The following is a 19,703-nucleotide window of genomic DNA, read 5'->3' as shown; positions in this document are numbered from 1 at the left end:
CAACTCTCACGATCTCTCTCGACCTCTCCGTCTCTCCCAACTCTCTCAATCTCTCAATCTCTCATTTGCCATTTTAATACTTGAAAGATCTGCTTCTCTCTCGGCCGAGAGCCTGCGAGGGTAAGCTCTCTAAATCTCCCTTGACCTCTGAAAGATCTGCTTCTCTAAAGCTCGGGTTTCGATATTCTTACTTAGGTTTTGGGGTTTCGATATTCTTACAGAGATGTGCAACTGAGCTTGAATTTGTAAAGCAGGAGAAAACCAAATCATCCGTTTGAGATTACAGAGTGCTAGCTGGAGGTTGAAGAGGAGTGAAAGTTAAGTGGGTAAGCTCCTGATACAATTTAATTTGGTTTGAAGTTTTTTTTCAATGAAAATTTCCAAGTGAGCATCAAGTTTGATTTTTGATTATTGCAAATGCTAACAAGACGACTCGTGTGGTTTGCCAGGTTTGGTGTGAGATGCAGAAACTGAATGCAGAGAGAAAGAGTCGTTTCGGTCTCAGATAACCTGGTAGGTAGTCTCTTGGCTTTTGATTCTTTGGAATTTACTCAATTTAGAGTCTTTTGCTGTGATTGTTTGGGTGTCTTGACTTTTGAATTTTCATGCTTTGTGGCTTTGAACTCTGAACATCTCTGTTGGGTGGATTAGCCAGAGCTTTGAACTTTGAATTTTCATTTCTTGTTACATTGTTATACATGGTGGTGTTAATTTTAATTGCCTTCAAAGTGATATAATTTAAGTTTTTAATTTGGGGCTTCTGCTTTGTATATGCAGAGTATGGAAGGGATTAGCGCAACTCCGACTCCTACAGGGACAACAACTCCAAATGCAGATTCCAGTATCGAAACCAGTCGAACTACTCCCACACCAACTCCTCAGCCTACAGTTGATCAAGCTGCAATACCACCAGTTCCGGGAGTTCCACCACTTCCACCAATACCACCAGTTCCTGCAGACCCTGATGACAGTTCAAGCAAAATGAAGAGGAAGAACACTTCAGTCGTGTGGGTGCATTTCGACAAGTGCAAGAACCCAGATGGGAGTATCATGAAGCCAGCTCGTTCAAAGTGCAAGTACTGCCCCCAGACATACGCCAGCGACACCAGAAGCAACGGCACATCAGCAATGAGGAACCATTTGCTCTACCAGTGCAGAAAGTGTCCCATTTATGTCGCCAACAAGAAGCAGAAGTTGCTGACCTTTGACAGCCCAGAAAGTGGAGGTAATTTAATTGCTATGAGTTATGAAAAGCGTGTTTCTAGGCTAGCTTGTGCGAAAATGGTGGTTCGTGATGAACTGCCATTTTCTTTTGTTGAGAATGAAGGTTTTAAAGAATTCATGAAGGTGACTCAGCCTCTATTTAAGTCACCTTCTAGGAGAACAATAGCTAGGGATGTTTTGAAGTTATATGAGGCAGAGAGGGAGAGGATTAGGGGATTTCTTGTTGCTAATGAGCAGAGAGTGTCGCTGACTACGGATACTTGGACAAGTATTCAAAACATCAACTACATGGTGTTGACAGCGCACTTTATTGATTCAAAATGGAGGCTGCATAAGAGGATTTTGAATTTCTGTGTGATTCCAAATCACAAAGGGAAAACCATAGGAAAGCTAGTTGAATCGTGTTTGATAAAGTGGGGGATTGAGAGGGTTTTTACTATAGTTGTGGACAATGCAAGTCCCAATCAGGTTGTTTTAGATTACATGAAGGAGAAGATAGGAAATTGGGACAAGTTGGTGTTGGGAGGTTCTTTTTTGCATTTGAGATGTTGCTGCCATATTCTAAACCTCATTGTGAGGGATGGAATGGAGGAGCTAGACTCATCCATTGATGGCATTAGAAATTCAGTGAAGTACATTAGATCTTCACCGGCAAGGCTAGATAAGTTTAGGAAGTGTGTAGCTCAAGAAAAGGTTGAGCATCAGGGAGGAATTGTTCCTTTAGATGTCTGCACCCGATGGAATTCAACATACTTTATGTTGGATATCGCTGTGAAGTATAAGAAGGCCTTTGCGAGGCTTGAGGATGAAGACCAGCAGTTTGAGAACTATTTCCAAGAGAGAGTGGGTGGAAATAAGAGAGAAGGGCCCCCTAGAGATGCTGATTGGGATAAGGCATCAAGGCTCGTCAAGTTCCTAAAGATTTTCTATGAAGCCACCCTGAAATTTAGTGCCACAAAGTTTGTAACTGCAAATGAGCCTTTGCTTTGGATGTGCACAATCGTGGGTGAGATGGAGAAGTGCTTGAGCAGTGATGATCCTTTATTAGTTACCATTGCAAGCTCGATGAAAAAGAAATTTAACAAGTATTGGCTGCATCTTACGGATTTAAACAAGATTCTGATCATTGCCGTGATTTTAGATCCAAGATACAAACTGTTGTATCTTGAGTTCTTCTTCCCGAAGCTGCAAGCAGATCAGACCTTACAAAGTCTCATGATTGATGAAGTGAGGGATGTATTGCATAACCTGTATACAGAATATGAAGGTAAATGAGTTTTTTACTTTTTTTCGCTTTATAACCTTGCAGTTTTAATAATGATACACTAATCTCAACTATTTTTTTTATTTGTAGAATCTGATCCAGTGGCAGCAGCAGCTTCAAGGGATGTCACAATGCCAAAAATCGAGTCTACATCTGTGCAAGAGCAAGAGGATAGTCATGCAGCAAACCTGCACCAGTTCAAGCTTCTGAGGCAGAAGAAAGATGTCGTGGTGATCAAGAATGAGTTGGACAAGTATTTGTTGGAGGCTGCAGAAGACCCTTCCAATTCAAAATTCCATATTTTAGACTGGTGGAAGGAGAATGCTCCTAGATATCCTATTCTATCCAAAATAGCCAAGGATGTCTTTGCTGTACCGGCGTCAACTGTGGCTTCGGAGTCTGCTTTCAGCCTTGGAAAAAGAGTTGTGGATCCTTTCCGAGCATCACTCACACCTAAGATGGTTGAGGCTTTGGTCTGCTTGAGTGATTGGCTAAAGGGAGGAGGCTTTAGTGCATACAAGGAGCCCACCAAAGATGAGATGGACCTGTACGCTGTGTTGGAAAAACTTGAAATTGGTAAGTTGAAAAACTGGAACAACTTTCAGATTTCTTGCATTTTGTTAAACATTGTTTCGAATTCTAACTTTCGATTTGATTTTCTGTTTTGTTGCTTTATGCTGGGATTGTTGAATACTTGAATACTTGGATAGATCCAGCTGAAGGGAATTCTGATGATGAAGATTGAAGAATGAAGGCCGAACCAATTTTCCGGCATGTTTTAGACTTATAGCTTGTAATTTCTTGCTGGTTTTATGTATGAAGTATGAACTCTGAAGTTGGTTGAACTGTGTATTGTGTTGAACTGCACTTTGCCTTGTTGGTTTTAATTTGATCAGTTTGAACTTTGAACTTTGCAGTTTGATACTTTCATGAAGTGTTGAACTGTTGATTGTTCACTTGCAGCTTGGATTTTATGATGAATGTTTTGAACTGCAGTTTCACTTGCAGTTTCAATTGCAGTGTTGAACTGAAGAATTGATGAATGTTTTTCATGAATGTATTGGGCCTGGTCTTTAGGGCCTCAAATGGTGATTAAAGGTCTGTTAATGGCCTAAAGAAATCGGATACCGGACCGCACCGAACCGCATTTCGGTGTAAACCGAAAATGCGGCCCAGCCCTCTGAAAAACCGGTTGCGGTTCCGAAAATAGCCAAACCGAAAATACGGTGCAGATGCGGTTTGGGCCTCAAACCGGGCCGACCCGCACCGAGCCCAGGCCTACATTAGATTTCAAACATTGTGGACCGTAAGCGCATGAGCTAGCAAATATTAGAGGAATGGTTGACAGATCCACGTGCGAGAATTATGGGCTCTCTCATATACATAGATGAGTTGCAAAATTTTGGATGGGCTGAAAAGATAAGTGGGCCAAAACCCAGTAAAAAAGTGAAAGAAAAGAGTTGGATCCCGACTTGATTTCTTGCTTGGTGTTTCCTTGTAGGTTCTTCTTCATTAAGAATCCAGAAACTTGATAATATGGATTTGACCATGAATATTGAATAATAGCATTAATCATTGGAGCTGCTAGATAGGAATAAAGGGCCTTCTCATCGCTTTGATGCATCTGCTCAAAATGCCCTATTAATATTAATTTGTTGTCCTGGTGCTGATTAATATATTGCTGACAGCATCGCTTACCTCGCATCGCGTTTGATCGAGTCCCGCCCCTTACTACTTTTGTACCTATGAATAATCTTCTCTGCTCACTCATTCTTCTCAGCCGATCGAGATGAAAATATATACATGATCGAGCAGAGAGATCGAGCTAGCTAGATCATCAACTACATAAGCATATCAAGGTTAAGAAAGCCTAGACTCAATTATGGCAGCTGCTGCTAATAGGAGTACTAATTACAAGGCAGGCGGTAACGATGATGATCATGTTCAGCAAGTGAGGAACCAGCAAGTGCTAGCTAGAGACTACACAAGCGCCATTCCGGAGGAGACGGACATGTACTTGAACACGTCTATCATTAAGCTCAAAGTGCCTGCAGGAGAAGACTTCAAAGGATTGGTGATGTTGAAGAACCTCTACCTCTCCTGCGATCTCTACATGTGAGGCGTTAAGCACAGTGATTCCTCCACTACCAAACAAGACCGCATTGTCTTCTTCTCCCCTGACTCTGTAAGCTAGCTACCTCATCCATCATTTCACTACTCAATTTATCTTTTTTCTTGGTTCAAAACTAGTACTAGTTAATTAATTTGGATACTAGTTAAAGTACTATGAATGAAATTGTGAGCAGCCAATAGTGGGCTATGGAGTGTCAAAAGTTGTGGATTCTCAGCATCCGGAGTTCAAGGCAGGGGACTTGGTTTGTGTTGAGAATATATACATCCCACATGGGAAAAATGAGACATTGCTTATGAGTTTATAAGGGTTTGGGTCACTCCATCAATTGTCAATTGGTTTTGGATTTGAACCCGATTACTTTATCATGGTATCAGACATGTTGAGAATATATACATTCCACATGGAAAAAATGATACCTTGCCTATGGTTTTATAAGAGTTTGGGCCACTTCATCCATTGCCAATTGATTTTGGATGTGAACCCCAGATTACTTTATCAGTTTGGGGTATAACAAAGTGGGAGGAGTACACTCTCATCACTAAGACAGAAAGCTTGTTCAAAATCAACCACACTGATGTACCCCTTTCCTACTACACTGGACTTCTCGGTAAGTATTTAATCAGTTAGTTTTATGAAAATACTTGGTAGTTGATATTATGTATGTATTTAACTAAATAATTATATCCAAAGAAAGGAGAGTATGTGTACATTTCCTCATCATTTGGGGCTGTTGGTCAGATTGTTGGCCAATTTGCCAAACTCATGAGTTGTTATGTTGTTGGAAGTGCTGGCAGTTAGGAAAAGGTGACTACCATTACCTAGCGAGTTCGATCTTGATTATTAATAGTTATGAAATGTACTAATTAACTGTGTTCCATCTGTTTCCTACTTACAATTAACTAGGTTGACACTTCGAGAATGTTGGAGGCAAAATGCTGGATGCAGTGCTACTCAACATGAGACTTCACGGCCTTATTGCCATGTGTGGCATGATTTCGCAATACAATTACGAGCAACACGAAGGGGTCACCAACTTGATGCATCTGATTTACAAGCTCATTCATATGGAAGGCTTCTTCATGTTTGATTTCTACCATCTCTACCCTAAGTTCTTGGACCTGGTGGTGCCTTACATCAAGGAAGGGAAGATCGCCTATGTGGAGGACATATAACTACACCAGCAGGAGAGGTAACTTCAGCATAAGTTTTCGCAAGATCTGCTAAAAGTTCTACAGTGTCTATGAAATTATCATCACTTGATAAATTAATAACCTCCAGAGACATTCCTCTAACAGCCTAAACACAGTTAGCACACATTGAGTTAGATCTAATACCTCTCCTTCAAATTCTACACTAAGAACAGGAACATATATAAACCCAAAAATAAAAAGGCAACCCAGATTGTATTCTCGTACGCATCTCATAATCGAAGCAAGGCATAGCCCTAGACTCAGCTAACACAAACCACAGAATTCAACAAACAGCAACAAATCGCCACAAAGCCAGTGTATTCAAAATTAAACCTACCATGCTTACATTCAACAAACCCAGCAGCCATGAAAACTCAAAATATCCAAAGCAGACAACCATGGGAAAATTAAAGATCGAAGCAAAGGAAGAGAAAATTTACAAAATGATTGATTACCTGTTTTAATTATGTGACATGAAGCTTTTGTAAGGTTGGCAAAATCTCTAATTACATTGAGACAAACTTAAGCTTTGAAGACGGAGTTTTCTGGTTTGAGAAGTCAAAAAATGAGTCTTGATGACCCAAAACCCTTTTATATATGCACTGTGCGGGTAAATCTGAACCGTTCAAAATATGAAGTGTCTAAGATCAAGCCACGTGTCCCACTACTACAGTTATTAGAGCAGTTTTCAAGACGGAGTCTTTTCACTTCTACGTCCTCCAACCCGAAAAATCGGGCAACAACACGTGTCAGTCATAAGTATAGCACTCTGCCATATGAGAAACTGCCATAAATGAGCAAGAATCTTTCAGCGGTCATCCGCCGGACAACCCAGGTTGTCCGCTAAGCTCTAACGCTCACTCAAAATATGCAAGGAACAGGTTGACAGGCTTTACGCCACCAATGATCTGGTATGTCAACCCCCGACGATCGGGCCACTATTTCAGGATCGCTGCTACATGATGCCCACTGCTTCCGCGTAGCCTCCCCCTCATCAAACAATATGTGTTCCTGACAAGGACTTTTCTTGATCGGAGAGTGGGGGACTCCTCGATGGGCCTATGAGAGGCCCATCCGAAAAGGTGAAGGGCATGTCTGGCTAATATGCACTGCATTCACACAGTGTACGCTCAGCATGTGTGAACACCTCACTTCAACAAAAACTTCCCAATCAAGAAAACCCTCTTACTTAAAGACTTTGGGAACTTGTTAGTAGGCCCACTTACTGAGCATACATGACCCTACTCCAGACTTCCTCTTAATGATCTCTTCCTTTGTTTGTAGATCTCAGCGGAAGTGAAGCTCAGCGTGAGGAATCGTTGAAGTACTCGTCAGCTCACATCCTTAGGGGAATCAATCCTAAACAAGTAACGAAATTATGACTTCCTAAACTTTCTAGGAGATTGTTCTTTGAATTGACAAGGAGATGCATTCCCTAATTCAACTAGGAAATAGTATTTGAGCAGGAAATTCAATCAAGGAAATTTGTGATTCCTAAAGCAACAAGGAAAGATCAAATCAAGAATAAAGGAAGAAGATATCGACAAAATACAAGGAGATATTGCATTCCAATTGATTTCAATTTTCTACCATATTGTCAAGATGATGTGGCATGTGATAAGTTCAACATATATGTTTCAATCAGAAAATTCCAAGAGAATCATTCTTCAACTTGGAGTTGGAAAACCTACTTAGAATTGAAGGACTTGTGGGAGTAAAGTAATATAAAAGAACAACCCAAAATCAGATCTCTCTCTCTCTCTCTCTCTCTCGTTTTGCATATTCACATCGATATCACCTTTGTTCTCTAACCTTTTCCCATTTCACAAAAAGCAGAAGCTAAGACATGTGTCACCGCCACCACCTTGGAGATTTCATACGTTTAGGGGTCACCAATTGTGCAACCAAGGAAGAAACACATCTTCTCAAGACAAGTTCAGGCCGTCGCTAGCATCTTCACCCATTCCCCTTTTCGGTTTCTGTTTTGTATTGAGAACTATATTATGTTTTGTTTTGTAAATTTTAGAATGATGAAGAACTATCTCTACTTTAATTAGGGGTTGTTTTGAAGCCACGATTATGTGTAATTCAGTTTAGTATTTTCCTTTAGTTCATCTTTATTTCATTCATGAATGTTTTGCTTTAATCGTTGATTAATATCTTATATGCTTATGTGTTATAGTGAACAAAATATGATATTTGCATGTAATTAAAGCTAGATTTAAGAAACGACTCACCTAATAGAATTGCGTTCTTAAATCACAAGTAACAACTAGAATAAGACAAGAGTAAAGTTAATCAAACCTAGCTAAGAATAGATGGCGTACAAATTGCGTTTCTTGTTTGTGATTGCATTATTAGAATAGATTAAACTCAGTTCGTTATCACTTAGGGCTTAACAACTTAAGGAAAGTAATAAAAATTAACTTGTGCTTTCCATGGTTATCTTTGATTGTTATCATTCATGCTTAGTAAAGGACTTAGGGAATCTAAATTGAGTTGCATGTAACTTGTGTGTGGAAAACAAGCTCTTAACTATCTTCATTCATACTTCACCTTTCAAATCTCAACGATATATCTCTTTTTAACTTTCAGCTTTCAAAACCTAAAACTCGATCCCCTCTTTGGCGTTATTTTTTCTTTATTTGTTTTGTGTAATATGTTAGTTAGTAGCCCTTCTATTCCCTAGCTTCAAACGACATTCTCTTGCAAGGTATAAATTGTCCACTATTTTAGTGTATACTGTGATTTGGGAACTGTTGGTTATCTAGCATAATTAAGATAGTGGAGATAACAGGTTCAAATTTCACTGCCATCATGTGATAAACGAGATTGTCAAAGTGAGTAGTGAAATAAATAAAAATAATAAAATTTCCTCGTGGTATATGTATGTGTGGTGGGATATCGCGCTATATTTCGAACTTGGAAGACTGATGGACATGATTCGATAGGTTCAATGGTGCTTTGCACGATGTGGATCCACAATGGTGTTACAACCCTATTTCTTGGATTTTATGGAACAATATATGTCCGGGCCCATAGCGGATTAATTTCTGGACCAAGGAAGCCTTTGGAATATTGGTGATAATCCGAAAGGAGGGTGTCAAAAAAAAAAAAATTCTCATCTCAAGCAAGCTATTATAGCTATGATAATTGAAATTGGAAAAAAAATGGGGTTTCAAATTTCAAATTTGGAGGTCCAACTAAAACCACTTTTTTTTTTTATTGAGGAAATGTTTTTTAAGGCCCAAAAGGGGTCCTGAAACCCCCTCCCCCCCCCCCCCCCCCAAAATTTTTTTTGGTATTTTTCATTTAAGTTACTAATTAATTTGATTTATGAGTATTTAAAAATGGCTTAGTACATATAAGTATTTGAATTAAGCAAAAGTTAAATATCACATCTACTAAAAACCCTAAGCATTGCTAGCGTCGCTGGCGCCGCCTCTAAGCCGGTCTGGTTTTTCTGCTTGTCTCCGGCCACAATGACACAGGAAAACATCCTCGTTTGGAACTGTAGAGGAATAGTCTGTAACGAGACTCAACGGGCTCTCATTGATTTGGTACAGAGGAGGAAACCATATGCCTTCTACATTACACTGAAGAAATTCCAAGATTTCAGCTTTTGTTCACCCCATAACAAAAATTTTCTTTAAAATCCCAAAATTATCCTTAACAACAATTATTAACATAAAACAATGAAAATGAGAAATCAATTTTATTTTAATTAAAACTTTACCCAACAGACATCCTAATTATGAATTATCATAATAGCTTTCTATACCAAAAAAAAAAAAAATTATCATCTTAGCTTCTTCATCTCTAGCCAACCAAACAAATAATTAGACGAAATTTTCAAGTTATAGCAACAAGTGAAAAGCATTGTTGGTTAGTGTTATTTTGTTCTACTTCATGTGACTCGTGTTTGATTCTATGTCATAGTAGTTGATGAAGGGAGAAAATAGAGAAGAGGAGAAAAAAAAAAAAGTAAAAAGAAACTAGAAGACATGGGGTTGATGGTGTGCTAATTTTCTTTTTCTTTTTTCTTTTCCGATTTCACATTTTCAATGGTAATATCTTTTTTTCTTTTTAAATTATTTGAGGGTGAAATTGGAAATTTCATGATAAAAATTTAATTGTAGGGTGAACAAAGCATTTGGTAGGGTGGAAATAGCCTTACCCTTTAATGAATCATATCATAGTACCCTTTTCTTTTTTCTTTTTTTGAGAAAAAGGACGGTGCGGCAGCCCTCAAGCCTTGATAGCCTTAAATAAAGAAACTGTGGAATACAAAGGGGGGACATTGAGCCTAAACCCCTGATTACAATAAGTAGCTAGAGAATATCCTGAAATATTATCCTGAGTCTCTACTAAACGCTTGTACTCAACAAAGCATCAACTAACAAAGAGCGCTCTATTGGCGACTCTATTTGCTTTAACTGCTTTAACGCAGCGGTGACACAACGGAAAGATAACTTGATCTGCAACTCGATTACAGCAAAGCATAACTACTATACGCACAGCTTTCCTATCATGATGCCACTGGAAACAACATCCAGTGACACTTAGTTTCACTCTGCTACTAGGAGGCAGCGACCATTTGCAAGTGCAAGGAACTCGCCGCCTACCTAGAGCAAAACTGGCACACAAGGTGCAAAGACTGGCACACAGGCCACTGGCTCCAACCAGAACACGGTTGGAGCTTATTTCCGACAAAGCAAAAACAGAAACACTGCAAGTAACTAAAACACTGAAGACAACAACAACAAATAAAGACAAAGAAACGCCCAAGTAGCATGGCCCTAACACAAAAGCCCGGCCCAACCAGTGGCATGACCCAGACACAAAGGTCCGACCCAACCACCGCTCACCACAAACAACTAGCACCACCGTCCACCTAACAAGCTGCCAGCGAGCTCCACCGTCCCGTCGCCTTGCACTGGACCGCCGCCGCAACTCATCCCAACGCCACAACACCGCCACCCCACAAAGCCGACCGTCCCAAAACCTGGCCGACGTCAGAACCCAGATCTCAGAAAGATGCAGACCCACTATGGGCTCATCTCTGCCACGAGATCGAAGACCCAGCCACCGCCAAGCACCCAGAACCGGCCGTGACGCCCGAAGCCTCCGCCGCTGCTCCATGTCCGGTCTCACCCACGATCGGAGAAGAAGAGATCCAGAGCGCTCTTCCCCGTCCGAGATGCTGCCGCTATCCTCCATCTCTGATCCAAGCCTCCACCATAACACCCAGAAACCCGAGCAGATCTCGATCGATCTGCCCCTACCGAGCTCAAACACCCGCACACCAAAACCAGGGCGGTGGGACCACGCCGCAGGGCAAATCCACCATCCCCTCCCGGACCGGAACGCAGCGGCAGGAGCGCCGACAGCGTTCGGCCGGGAGAGGGCTCGCTTGAGTTTCCCTTTTTTTCTTTTCTCCGCGCGTGGGGCGCGTTCTAGATTTTTTGGAATACACCCCGTCTATCATAGTACCTTTAGGTCGTGTTTGTTATGAGGGACTGGACGGGATTGGACGGGACTGGGTACCATAACACGAGGTAGCCCGTGTTTGGCAATAACCGGGACTGTGTTAAATGAGACTATGCAGTCCCCAAAACCAGCCCACACCGTCTACGAGAGCGACGCCAAAACTCATGGGATTGTGGAAGCCGCTGTTGTAGATGTCAAAATCCATTCTCGCTGGATCTGCTCTTCGCCTCAACCTCATCACTCTCTCTCTCTCTCTCTCTCTCATGTCATTCTTTTGCTTCAGCCTCCTTCAACACCTCTTCTTCGGGTTCAATTTCATCTTCTCTCTCATTGCACTGATTATCTTTCACTCTCCCCTTCAATCCTCTACCTTCTTCTTTCTCTATCTCCTTTATTATAGATGATTTGTTTATGGGTTGATATTATTTTAAGGATTTGGTGTCTGGGTAGCTTGATCTGCTGAGAATTTTGATCAATTTTGTGTCTGGGTAGCTTGACCAGGTAAGATTTGTGATCAATTTCACGTTTGTGCTATTTTGTTCTTCTGGTTTTTTTTTTCCTGGGTTTAAAGACGGGTTTTTTTTTAAGGTTTTGTTTGTCTTTGTTTTTTGCATAGTTCCTCAAGGCTTGATTAATCATTAATTGAGTTGGTTCTCCTCTGTTAGTTTTCAACTCCACCAATCAATGCTTATTCTGGTGTTCTTCTTTCTTCTGTGGTTGTTCTTTCTTATTATCAGTTGGAGCACCAAACATGGATCAGGACTGTTATAGAAATAAGCCAAGTTATAAGAGTCCAGGACTCTTGTAGAAATTAAGGTGAAGGGTGATAGTCCGGTGAAACAAACACCCCCTTAAACCTTTAAACCGATTTCTTTTTCCCCCTCAAGTAGGAACTGACTATTCCATTGCAGAGTGCAAGGATTTTATGTGAACTATTAAGAGAATAAAAGTTTTGGGGATACAAAATGGGGGAGGGAGGGTTTAAGCTACATGGACAAAAAATGCAATATAGGCCTAACATGATCAAAAACTAGAACAGTCCCAATCTGTGACTCAGAAAAAATTGACTTCCTCGCAAACTGGAACCTTTGCTCCTCTCGACATATACTCTCATTTGAACTTTAATGCCTAAATGCAGTGGTGCAGATTTAAGGCTCGCAATTGTTCCACAAGGTAGCCTCTTGCCATTCTTTCTGATTCCCAGATGTCAGTGAAGCCCCCCGGGTGTATAAAAACAAACTGCTCAAATATGGTTCTGCCTCTTTCATGATATCTCAAAAAGTTTCTTCAATTTCACAACCAGCTTCCACTCGTCAATTGACAGTTCATCCTGAAATATAACATATCCCCTTAAACAAAGAGCAAACGCTATGGTTGACATTATCCAAAATGCAAAAAATTAGCTTACCCGGTAGCTTGTTTTAAGTACATCAATTGACCTCCTGGAGATATGGCTGACAAGCTCATCTTCAATTTCAAAATGCCTACCATACATCTTTTGCTGCTCATCAGAATTTGTGCCGACTATCTGCAATAACAGAACAAAACGGTGCCATCAGCATCAACCAGTTAAAGCATCATCGGTATGTAGCAATACTTTACCGCATACAAGAGAGCACTGATCATACAAAAAAATATAGTTCTACTTCATAAAGAGTGAAAAAGGTTGTGAAGATGTGTGTGTATACATGTCATAATAAGCATCATACCTTGATAGCCACCTTCAGCCCCTTTTTCGCTATATCTACAGGTTTGTGGTTATTCTCAATGGATGCAATGCGTCCAATATCAATAAAATCTCTCTGAGGAATGCAAATTGGAGTCCCTACCTGTACAAAGAGCACATAAGTAGCACTTTAAATGCAACAACCAAGCATCATCTAGATCCAAGAACACAGTGCACATGCTTTTTTGTCAAAGATAAAATCTAAGACATAACAAATCAAATCAAAAGAATGAGAACTCTAATTATACAAAATTTGTGAATTGAAAGATAAAATCTAAGACATAACAAATCAAATCAAAAGAATGAGAACTCTAATTATACAAAATTCGTGAATTGAGAGATGAATGGTGTGTTTGGGCTTTGTTCACAACAAAATTGTACCACTGCCTAACTGTCATTACGACCCAGTTAATAACAAAATTGTACTACTCACTACGGTAAACATTCAACACCTCTCTACTAACAAAATTTAACTACCAATCAAAGATCTTTCTGAGACTTGAAGAAATCAATAAGTGAAAGAAAATAAGGTGGGAAAAATTTAACTACCAATCAAGGATCTTTCTGAGACTTGGAGAAAGTGACTGGAGTCAAAGTAATTTGTTAGAAACTCCTGATAGAAACTATCTGGGAATTTATTAAATTGGATTTTTTCAAACCTATATATGACATGTCATGATAATCCTGAAACCTCATCATCCCCCACTGAAGAGGACAAAGTAAAGCAACTGCAGTGCATACCTTTGCAATGCCTTCAAGAACATCAACACCCAAGACAATTGGATCCTTCTTGTTGAAAACACAGTTGGGTAAAATCTTGAGCACACACGGAAAAACAGCTTCATCAGCGGCTTCCTTCTTCTTTTCCTCTTTGAGATTGTCGATATAGGCCTTAAATTGGTCAAACAAGTGATAGATTATATCAGCAATAAAAATCTTCACACCCAATTCATCTGCAAGGTCCCGGGCCTCAGGTGTCACTTTAACATCAAATGCCAAGATAGTGGCGTACTCTTTTTTCTTTTCAAGCATTACACTGGCCTTCATGACATCCTTCTTGTGTACAGGGCCGATGCTAATACCACTAACAGGAATATTAACTTCTGGCGTCTTCAAAAACTCTAGCAATGCTTCCAAGGATCCTAGAGTAGATGCTTGTACACAAACTCCCTCACCACTCTTGTCAATCCTATTCATGACTGATTTCATATCTTCCATAGCTGTTTCCTTGATATCATCCAAGTCATCGCTAGGCCCAACAACATATAGAGCAGTGCCAGCAATAGCATGTTCAAGTCCCTGCATATATTAAACACCGAAAATAAAGGAACTCTCCCAACAGAAATTCAATGGCTAAATATCTTATGATAGTTGCAAGAGGATTAGCCTCAACTTCAACCTAGAATTACCTGTGCTGTGATCTTGATACCTTGTGCAGCTTTGATTTGACTATGGTGCTGATAAGTTCCCTGAAACCAAGAAGACTACTGTCAACATCTGACATAATGGGGGAACTAGCATTGTCTCAAGACACTAAGGGTTCATAGCAGACATGAGGAAGCAAATAGAATTTTGTCTAAACCCAGACGAAGCAGTTCAATTTTTTGGGAGCAAATTAGATGATTTGAAAAGAATTTGCGAAAGATCTTCAGTCAATATCCATGTAAACTGGTCAAACATCACAAAAAAGAAAACAAGATTGGAGTACTATAGAATTATTTGTAATCCTATTTTTACTTCTTGAGAAACAAGCAACATAGGAACAAATAAGTCCCAATCAGCACGTCTACGAGAATCTATCAAGGGCAATGCATGTTATATGCAAATTGAAGAATAATGAATGCTTGTAACCACAGAGAGTTGTAACCGGTAATGAAATGATTGTAACCATGAAGACAGTCAATACAATACAACGATGCCGTCACTAGACCAGAAACTTATCCTGAACCCAAAACTAAGCAATGGTACTGTCCTATAGAGGGCAAAAGTCAACTGCTTTGATGGCATGGCTATTCTGTGGGTTGTTTGGTTGGACTGCAGTATAACCAATTAGCAAAGACGCACCGATTTAGATTCATTTTTGGCTGGGATTCAACTTTGAGCTTTAGTTCCAATTCCGAACAAGTTTTCTCATCTTTTATGACTAAATAGAGCTGTTTCTTGAGATTTTTGTTCTCTTACATAGATTTAAACGTATTTGGTACTTTGCTTGTTCATCTGTGTTGTGTTTTAACCTCCTAATTTTATACAATTTCCGGTTTATTCCCCAAATTTTGTGCAAAAAAAAAAATTTATAATAATAATAACCTTCACCAGCATATCATATAGCAAGGAGCAATATTTGATTCAATTCTGAACTAGCAATTTTTTAGAGAACATGCACTCGAGCTGTAGCAGAATTACAAACCAATACACAGCTCAAGACAAATTAAAACTGAAAATGAAAACCATACCTTGACACGAAGTTCTTTCATGGGATGTGGTGTCAACAAAGCTCGAATTGAAGTAACAATAGGTCCCTAAAAGAAATACGAAAGCAATATCAAGCATGATAATCATCTTGAAACTTCTGGCATACCGACAATTGTCATTGGTAAACAATTCTAAAAGAACTGATGCCAAAAGTCTGCAAGTACTACAAAAGTAGCAGGTGATAAATTGTATCAGTAAAAGGTTTTAGATGCTTGCCTGCATGCCGCAAACGACTATTTGATCCCCTTCATGAAGCACGCCATTAACCAACACAACATCGATTGTTGTCCCAAGACCTTCAATAACCTTGACCTCCAATACCGTACACTGATGCACAGTATCAACCCTCCCATCAGATTAGTCACATTTCAAGGGTTACTAACATCACTGAAAACAAAGTGAAGAGAAATCCAACCTGAATTTCATTGCTGTAAGTAAGTTTCTCAACCATAGTTTTCTGGGCCCACTGAATCAATAGTAATAACAAATCTGGAATCCCTTCACCACTGCAATATTCAAAAGACAAACTATCAGGACGTGCCATTTACACCAGACACAAAAATCAAGATACGGCCAAGAGTTCACAGGCCAACCTAATGGCACTTGTAGGTACAATACTGTATGTTTCTCCCATTTCTTTATTCTTATAATACAATTCAGTATTTAAGCCCTGCTCCATGAATTGAGTGACAATCTGGCAGGAGACAAAAAAAGGTAATTTAATAACCTAAGTCAACTTTAAACAAAAAACAAAACAAAAAATAAAGGTTAAAGAAGAGCAAGAGATTGGAATGCACAAGACCTGAGAAACCCTCATATTGAACTCATTTACTACATCCTTGGATTGTTGCTTCATTGCCTTCCCTATTGGCTGGTTGCGGCAGGTTTTCCACCCATAGAGCCTGTCCACCTAAAAATGGATATCCAGAAATTAAATGCTGATGAGAAGGCACTAGTAGGGAAGGTTCATTTGAACATAAGCCTTACCTTATTCAATGCAACAATGAATTCGGTATTCCTCATTTTCAAGAGATTGAGTGACTCTATTGTTTGAGGCTCTAAGCCATGCATAATGTCAACAACCAAAATTGCAATATCACATAAACCTGAACCCCGTGACCTTAAATTAGTAAATGACTCGTGGCCAGGGGTATCAATGACCAATAGACCTGGGACCTTCAGCTTTGCATCAGCTTTCAGTTCCTTAGTCCTCTCACGGATATTATCCGCAGGAAAATACGTAGCACCAATCTGTTGAGTAATACCTCCAGCCTCACCCTCCTGAACATTTGTGCCTCGGATACAATCCAGAAGCTTAGTTTTACCAGTATCAACATGGCCCATAATGCAGCAAATGGGAGAGCGAAGATTATCTTCACTCTGTTTAGAGGCAGAATCTGAATTTGGTGCTTCTTTCTTTGCACCAGCATCTTTCTTCCTACCTTTGTCAACTTCCACCTCAGCTTGTTTTTTCTGATTCTCAACATCATGAGGTTTTATTGGTTGAGAAGGAACGGTTTTCTGCACTGCAGACTTCATCCCTTTATTCACAACAGGTTCAACCTCTTCATCAGAAAACCCACGTTTAAATGAAAGATTAACAACAGCATCATCATCCCAGCTCTTTGCATCCCATTCATCATCATCACCATCATCCTCTTCTTGTTCCAATCCATTCTCTTTAACAGATTCAGAAACTTCGGATAGCTTTTCTGCTACTTCAACTGATTCCTGCTCTTCATCGTTCTCAAGTCCCACAGAATCCAGCTCAGGAACAGTAACCTGCTGGTTTTCTTCTTTTATTCCTTCCGTGCTTTCCACAGGCTTCGTAGTAGCTGCTGCACCATTTGCCTGATTGGGTGCTGGTTTTGACTTCTTTTTCTGATACAAGGGTCTTTTAGCCGGTTTTTCATTGTCTGTGGTAGGAGGAGGCACACCCTCCACTGCATTAGGTAAATTCGCAAGTAACTGGAGTCTCTTTTGCTCCCGCCGCTTCTCCTCTTCTTTTTGCTTGGGAGTTTTATATAAACCTGCCTTCTTCAACTCTTGGATCTTCTCCTTTTCCCTCTCCTTTTTCTTCCGCTTTGCCTCCTCCTTTTGCTTCTCAAGTTCTTCCTGCTTATGCCTCTCCTCTTCTTCTTTCTTCAGTTTCTCCTCTTCTTCCCTTTTCTTCTTCTCTTCTTCTTCCTGTCGCCTAGCAAGGGCCTCTTGCATCTCCCTAACATGTTTCGGCACCTTCTTTTCAGCTGCTTTGCCTTTCACTTCCTTCTTCTTTGGTTCAATTGCTGGCTCAATTTTTGCTTGTTCTTGTTTTTCCTCCTTGACATCTACAGATGCTGCTGCTGCTGCCGCTGCCGCCTTTTTCTCCTTTTCCTTTTCCTTCTTCTTTTTCTTCTTCTTTGCTGCAGCAGACTCCACAGTCTCTTCTTCAGCTTCCTTTGCAGCAGAACCATCAACCACATCAGGTTGAACCTCAACTTTCTCCTCTTTCAGAGAATCAGCAGGCTGAACCTCCACCGTCTCCTCTTTCTGAGCAGCAGCAGGTTTCGATGAAAGCTCACCTAGCTCTGCAAGAATCTTATCCAAATCATCCTCTTCTTGAGCAGTCCTTCCACTCTTCTTCTTCTTTTTCTTACTTTTTGAAGGTTCTGGATCTTTATTCTTACTAACGTTAGAATTATCAGCTTCAATTTTACTAGTTCCCGTAGTTGGTTGTTTGGGCTCAACTACATCTGTAATTTCACTCCCAACCCCAGCATCTTCACCCAGTGCAGTAAACACACTATTACCTTTCTTCTTTGAAGACTTCTTCTTACCTGTGAATGTTATCATAGATGCATCTTCATCCTCAACTGTATCATCACCGGCACTAGTTGGTTTGGAAACGGAAGTATCTTCATCATCTTCCTCATCAAGCAATGCTGCGCTAAAAGAATTACCGCCACTCTTCTTTGAAGCCTTTGATGACTTCTTTTTCTTACCAGAGAAAGTAATCTGAGGAATGTCGTCATCCTCATCGTTTTTTTCATCCTTATCCTCCTCCGCATCATCAAGGGCACTAAAGCTGGCTGCTGCAAACACACTCCCACCCTTCTTTCCAGCCTTGGAAGCCTTCTTCTTCCCTGTAAAAGCAATTGCAGGCTCATCGTCATTCTCATGATCTTCAGCTGCATTACTCTCATCATCAACCGCGCCATCACTATCCCCTTCGTCACCAATGGCATCAAAAGCCGACCCTGTAAACGAACTAGCCCCGGTTTTCTTGGACGACTTTGAAGGCTTCTTCTTCCCCGAAAATCTCAACGCAGGAGCATCCTCCTCCTCATCATCACCTGTTAAACCAGACTGTTCATCATCCTCAGCATCCTTATCATCCTCATCCTCAAGCAACCCGAAACTGGACGAGCTGAACGCGCTACTCCCGCCGCTCTTCTTCGACTTGCCCTTCTTCTTCCCAGTGAAAACCACTTGGGGAACCTCATCTGCATCTTCCTCAGCATCGTCCAAGTCCTCATCCACTCCCTTTGAAGCTTTAGAACTCCCCTTTTTGCCCTTCTTCCCTTTACTAGGCGGAGGAACCTTCTCTTCCAGGACTTGACTCTCCTCGGATAGCTCAGTTGCGACGGAATACTCGTCGTCTTCGATCACCAGGTTCTTCTTCTTAGATTTTCCTCCACCACCACCCGCTGGCGGCGGATTCTCTTCGTCACGAGCAGTCGGCTTCTTCCGACCCATCGAGGTTTCGACAGATTAAAATCTCTTGCAGCCCCTTTGAAAATCCTAATCGCAAATTCAATCACAACAATCAAACAGAGATACGAAAAACCTAATCAAGAATTGTATATCTCAAAAGCTAAAGAATTAGATCTAAATTCATAGATAGAATCATTGCAGGAATGGGGAAAATAATCTGATCCTATAAGAACCACATATATTACATAGAGAGAGAGAGAGAGAGAGCTTACTTGGGGCGGTGAGGAGAAAGCAGAAGAAATAGAATCAACGCGATGCTGAAGAGAACGAAGGAACGAACAGAGTTGTGATTAGAGGAGGGAGACTGATAGAGAGAAAGAGAGAGAAGGACGTAAGTGTTTTGAGCTATTAGGGTTGCCAAGGCTGGATTTCGAAGAAAGCCCACAACCGCCCTTTATATAATTTTTTTCCAAGCTTCCTTAGTTCCTTTGCCTTTATTTTATGTAAATG

The 19,703-nt window shown here is 40.5% G+C and overlaps 1 protein-coding gene, 1 long non-coding RNA gene and 1 pseudogene across 2 annotated transcripts; 2 read left to right on the top strand and 1 right to left on the bottom strand.

Annotated features, from left to right (window-relative positions):
• Window positions 1-4,370: 4,370 nt before the first annotated feature.
• LOC133737541 (2-alkenal reductase (NADP(+)-dependent)-like) lies at window positions 4,371-5,918 on the top strand (annotated as a pseudogene).
• A 5,627-nt stretch (window positions 5,919-11,545) lies between these two features.
• On the top strand, window positions 11,546-12,569 carry LOC133738702 (uncharacterized). Its single transcript, XR_009860242.1, has 2 exons — window positions 11,546-11,803; window positions 12,040-12,569. It is a non-coding gene; the product is annotated as an uncharacterized LOC133738702 (long non-coding RNA).
• On the bottom strand, window positions 12,197-19,626 carry LOC133738701 (eukaryotic translation initiation factor 5B). The gene is made up of 12 exons (XM_062166285.1): window positions 19,466-19,626; window positions 16,488-19,280; window positions 16,303-16,410; window positions 16,094-16,194; window positions 15,916-16,006; window positions 15,717-15,827; window positions 15,482-15,547; window positions 14,438-14,497; window positions 13,770-14,327; window positions 13,012-13,131; window positions 12,711-12,830; window positions 12,197-12,632 (listed from the first exon to the last, which is right to left on the bottom strand). Exons 2-12 carry the CDS (start codon window positions 19,233-19,235, stop codon window positions 12,567-12,569), a joined length of 4,149 nt encoding a protein of 1,382 aa, XP_062022269.1. The 5' UTR covers window positions 19,236-19,280; window positions 19,466-19,626; the 3' UTR covers window positions 12,197-12,566.
• Window positions 19,627-19,703: the final 77 nt, after the last annotated feature.

Source organism: Rosa rugosa, chromosome 3, assembly GCF_958449725.1.
Source record: "Rosa rugosa chromosome 3, drRosRugo1.1, whole genome shotgun sequence".
Taxonomy (NCBI): domain Eukaryota; kingdom Viridiplantae; phylum Streptophyta; class Magnoliopsida; order Rosales; family Rosaceae; genus Rosa; species Rosa rugosa.
Note: the sequence above shows the minus strand (reverse complement) of the source record. Positions and strands in the feature narration are given on the sequence as shown.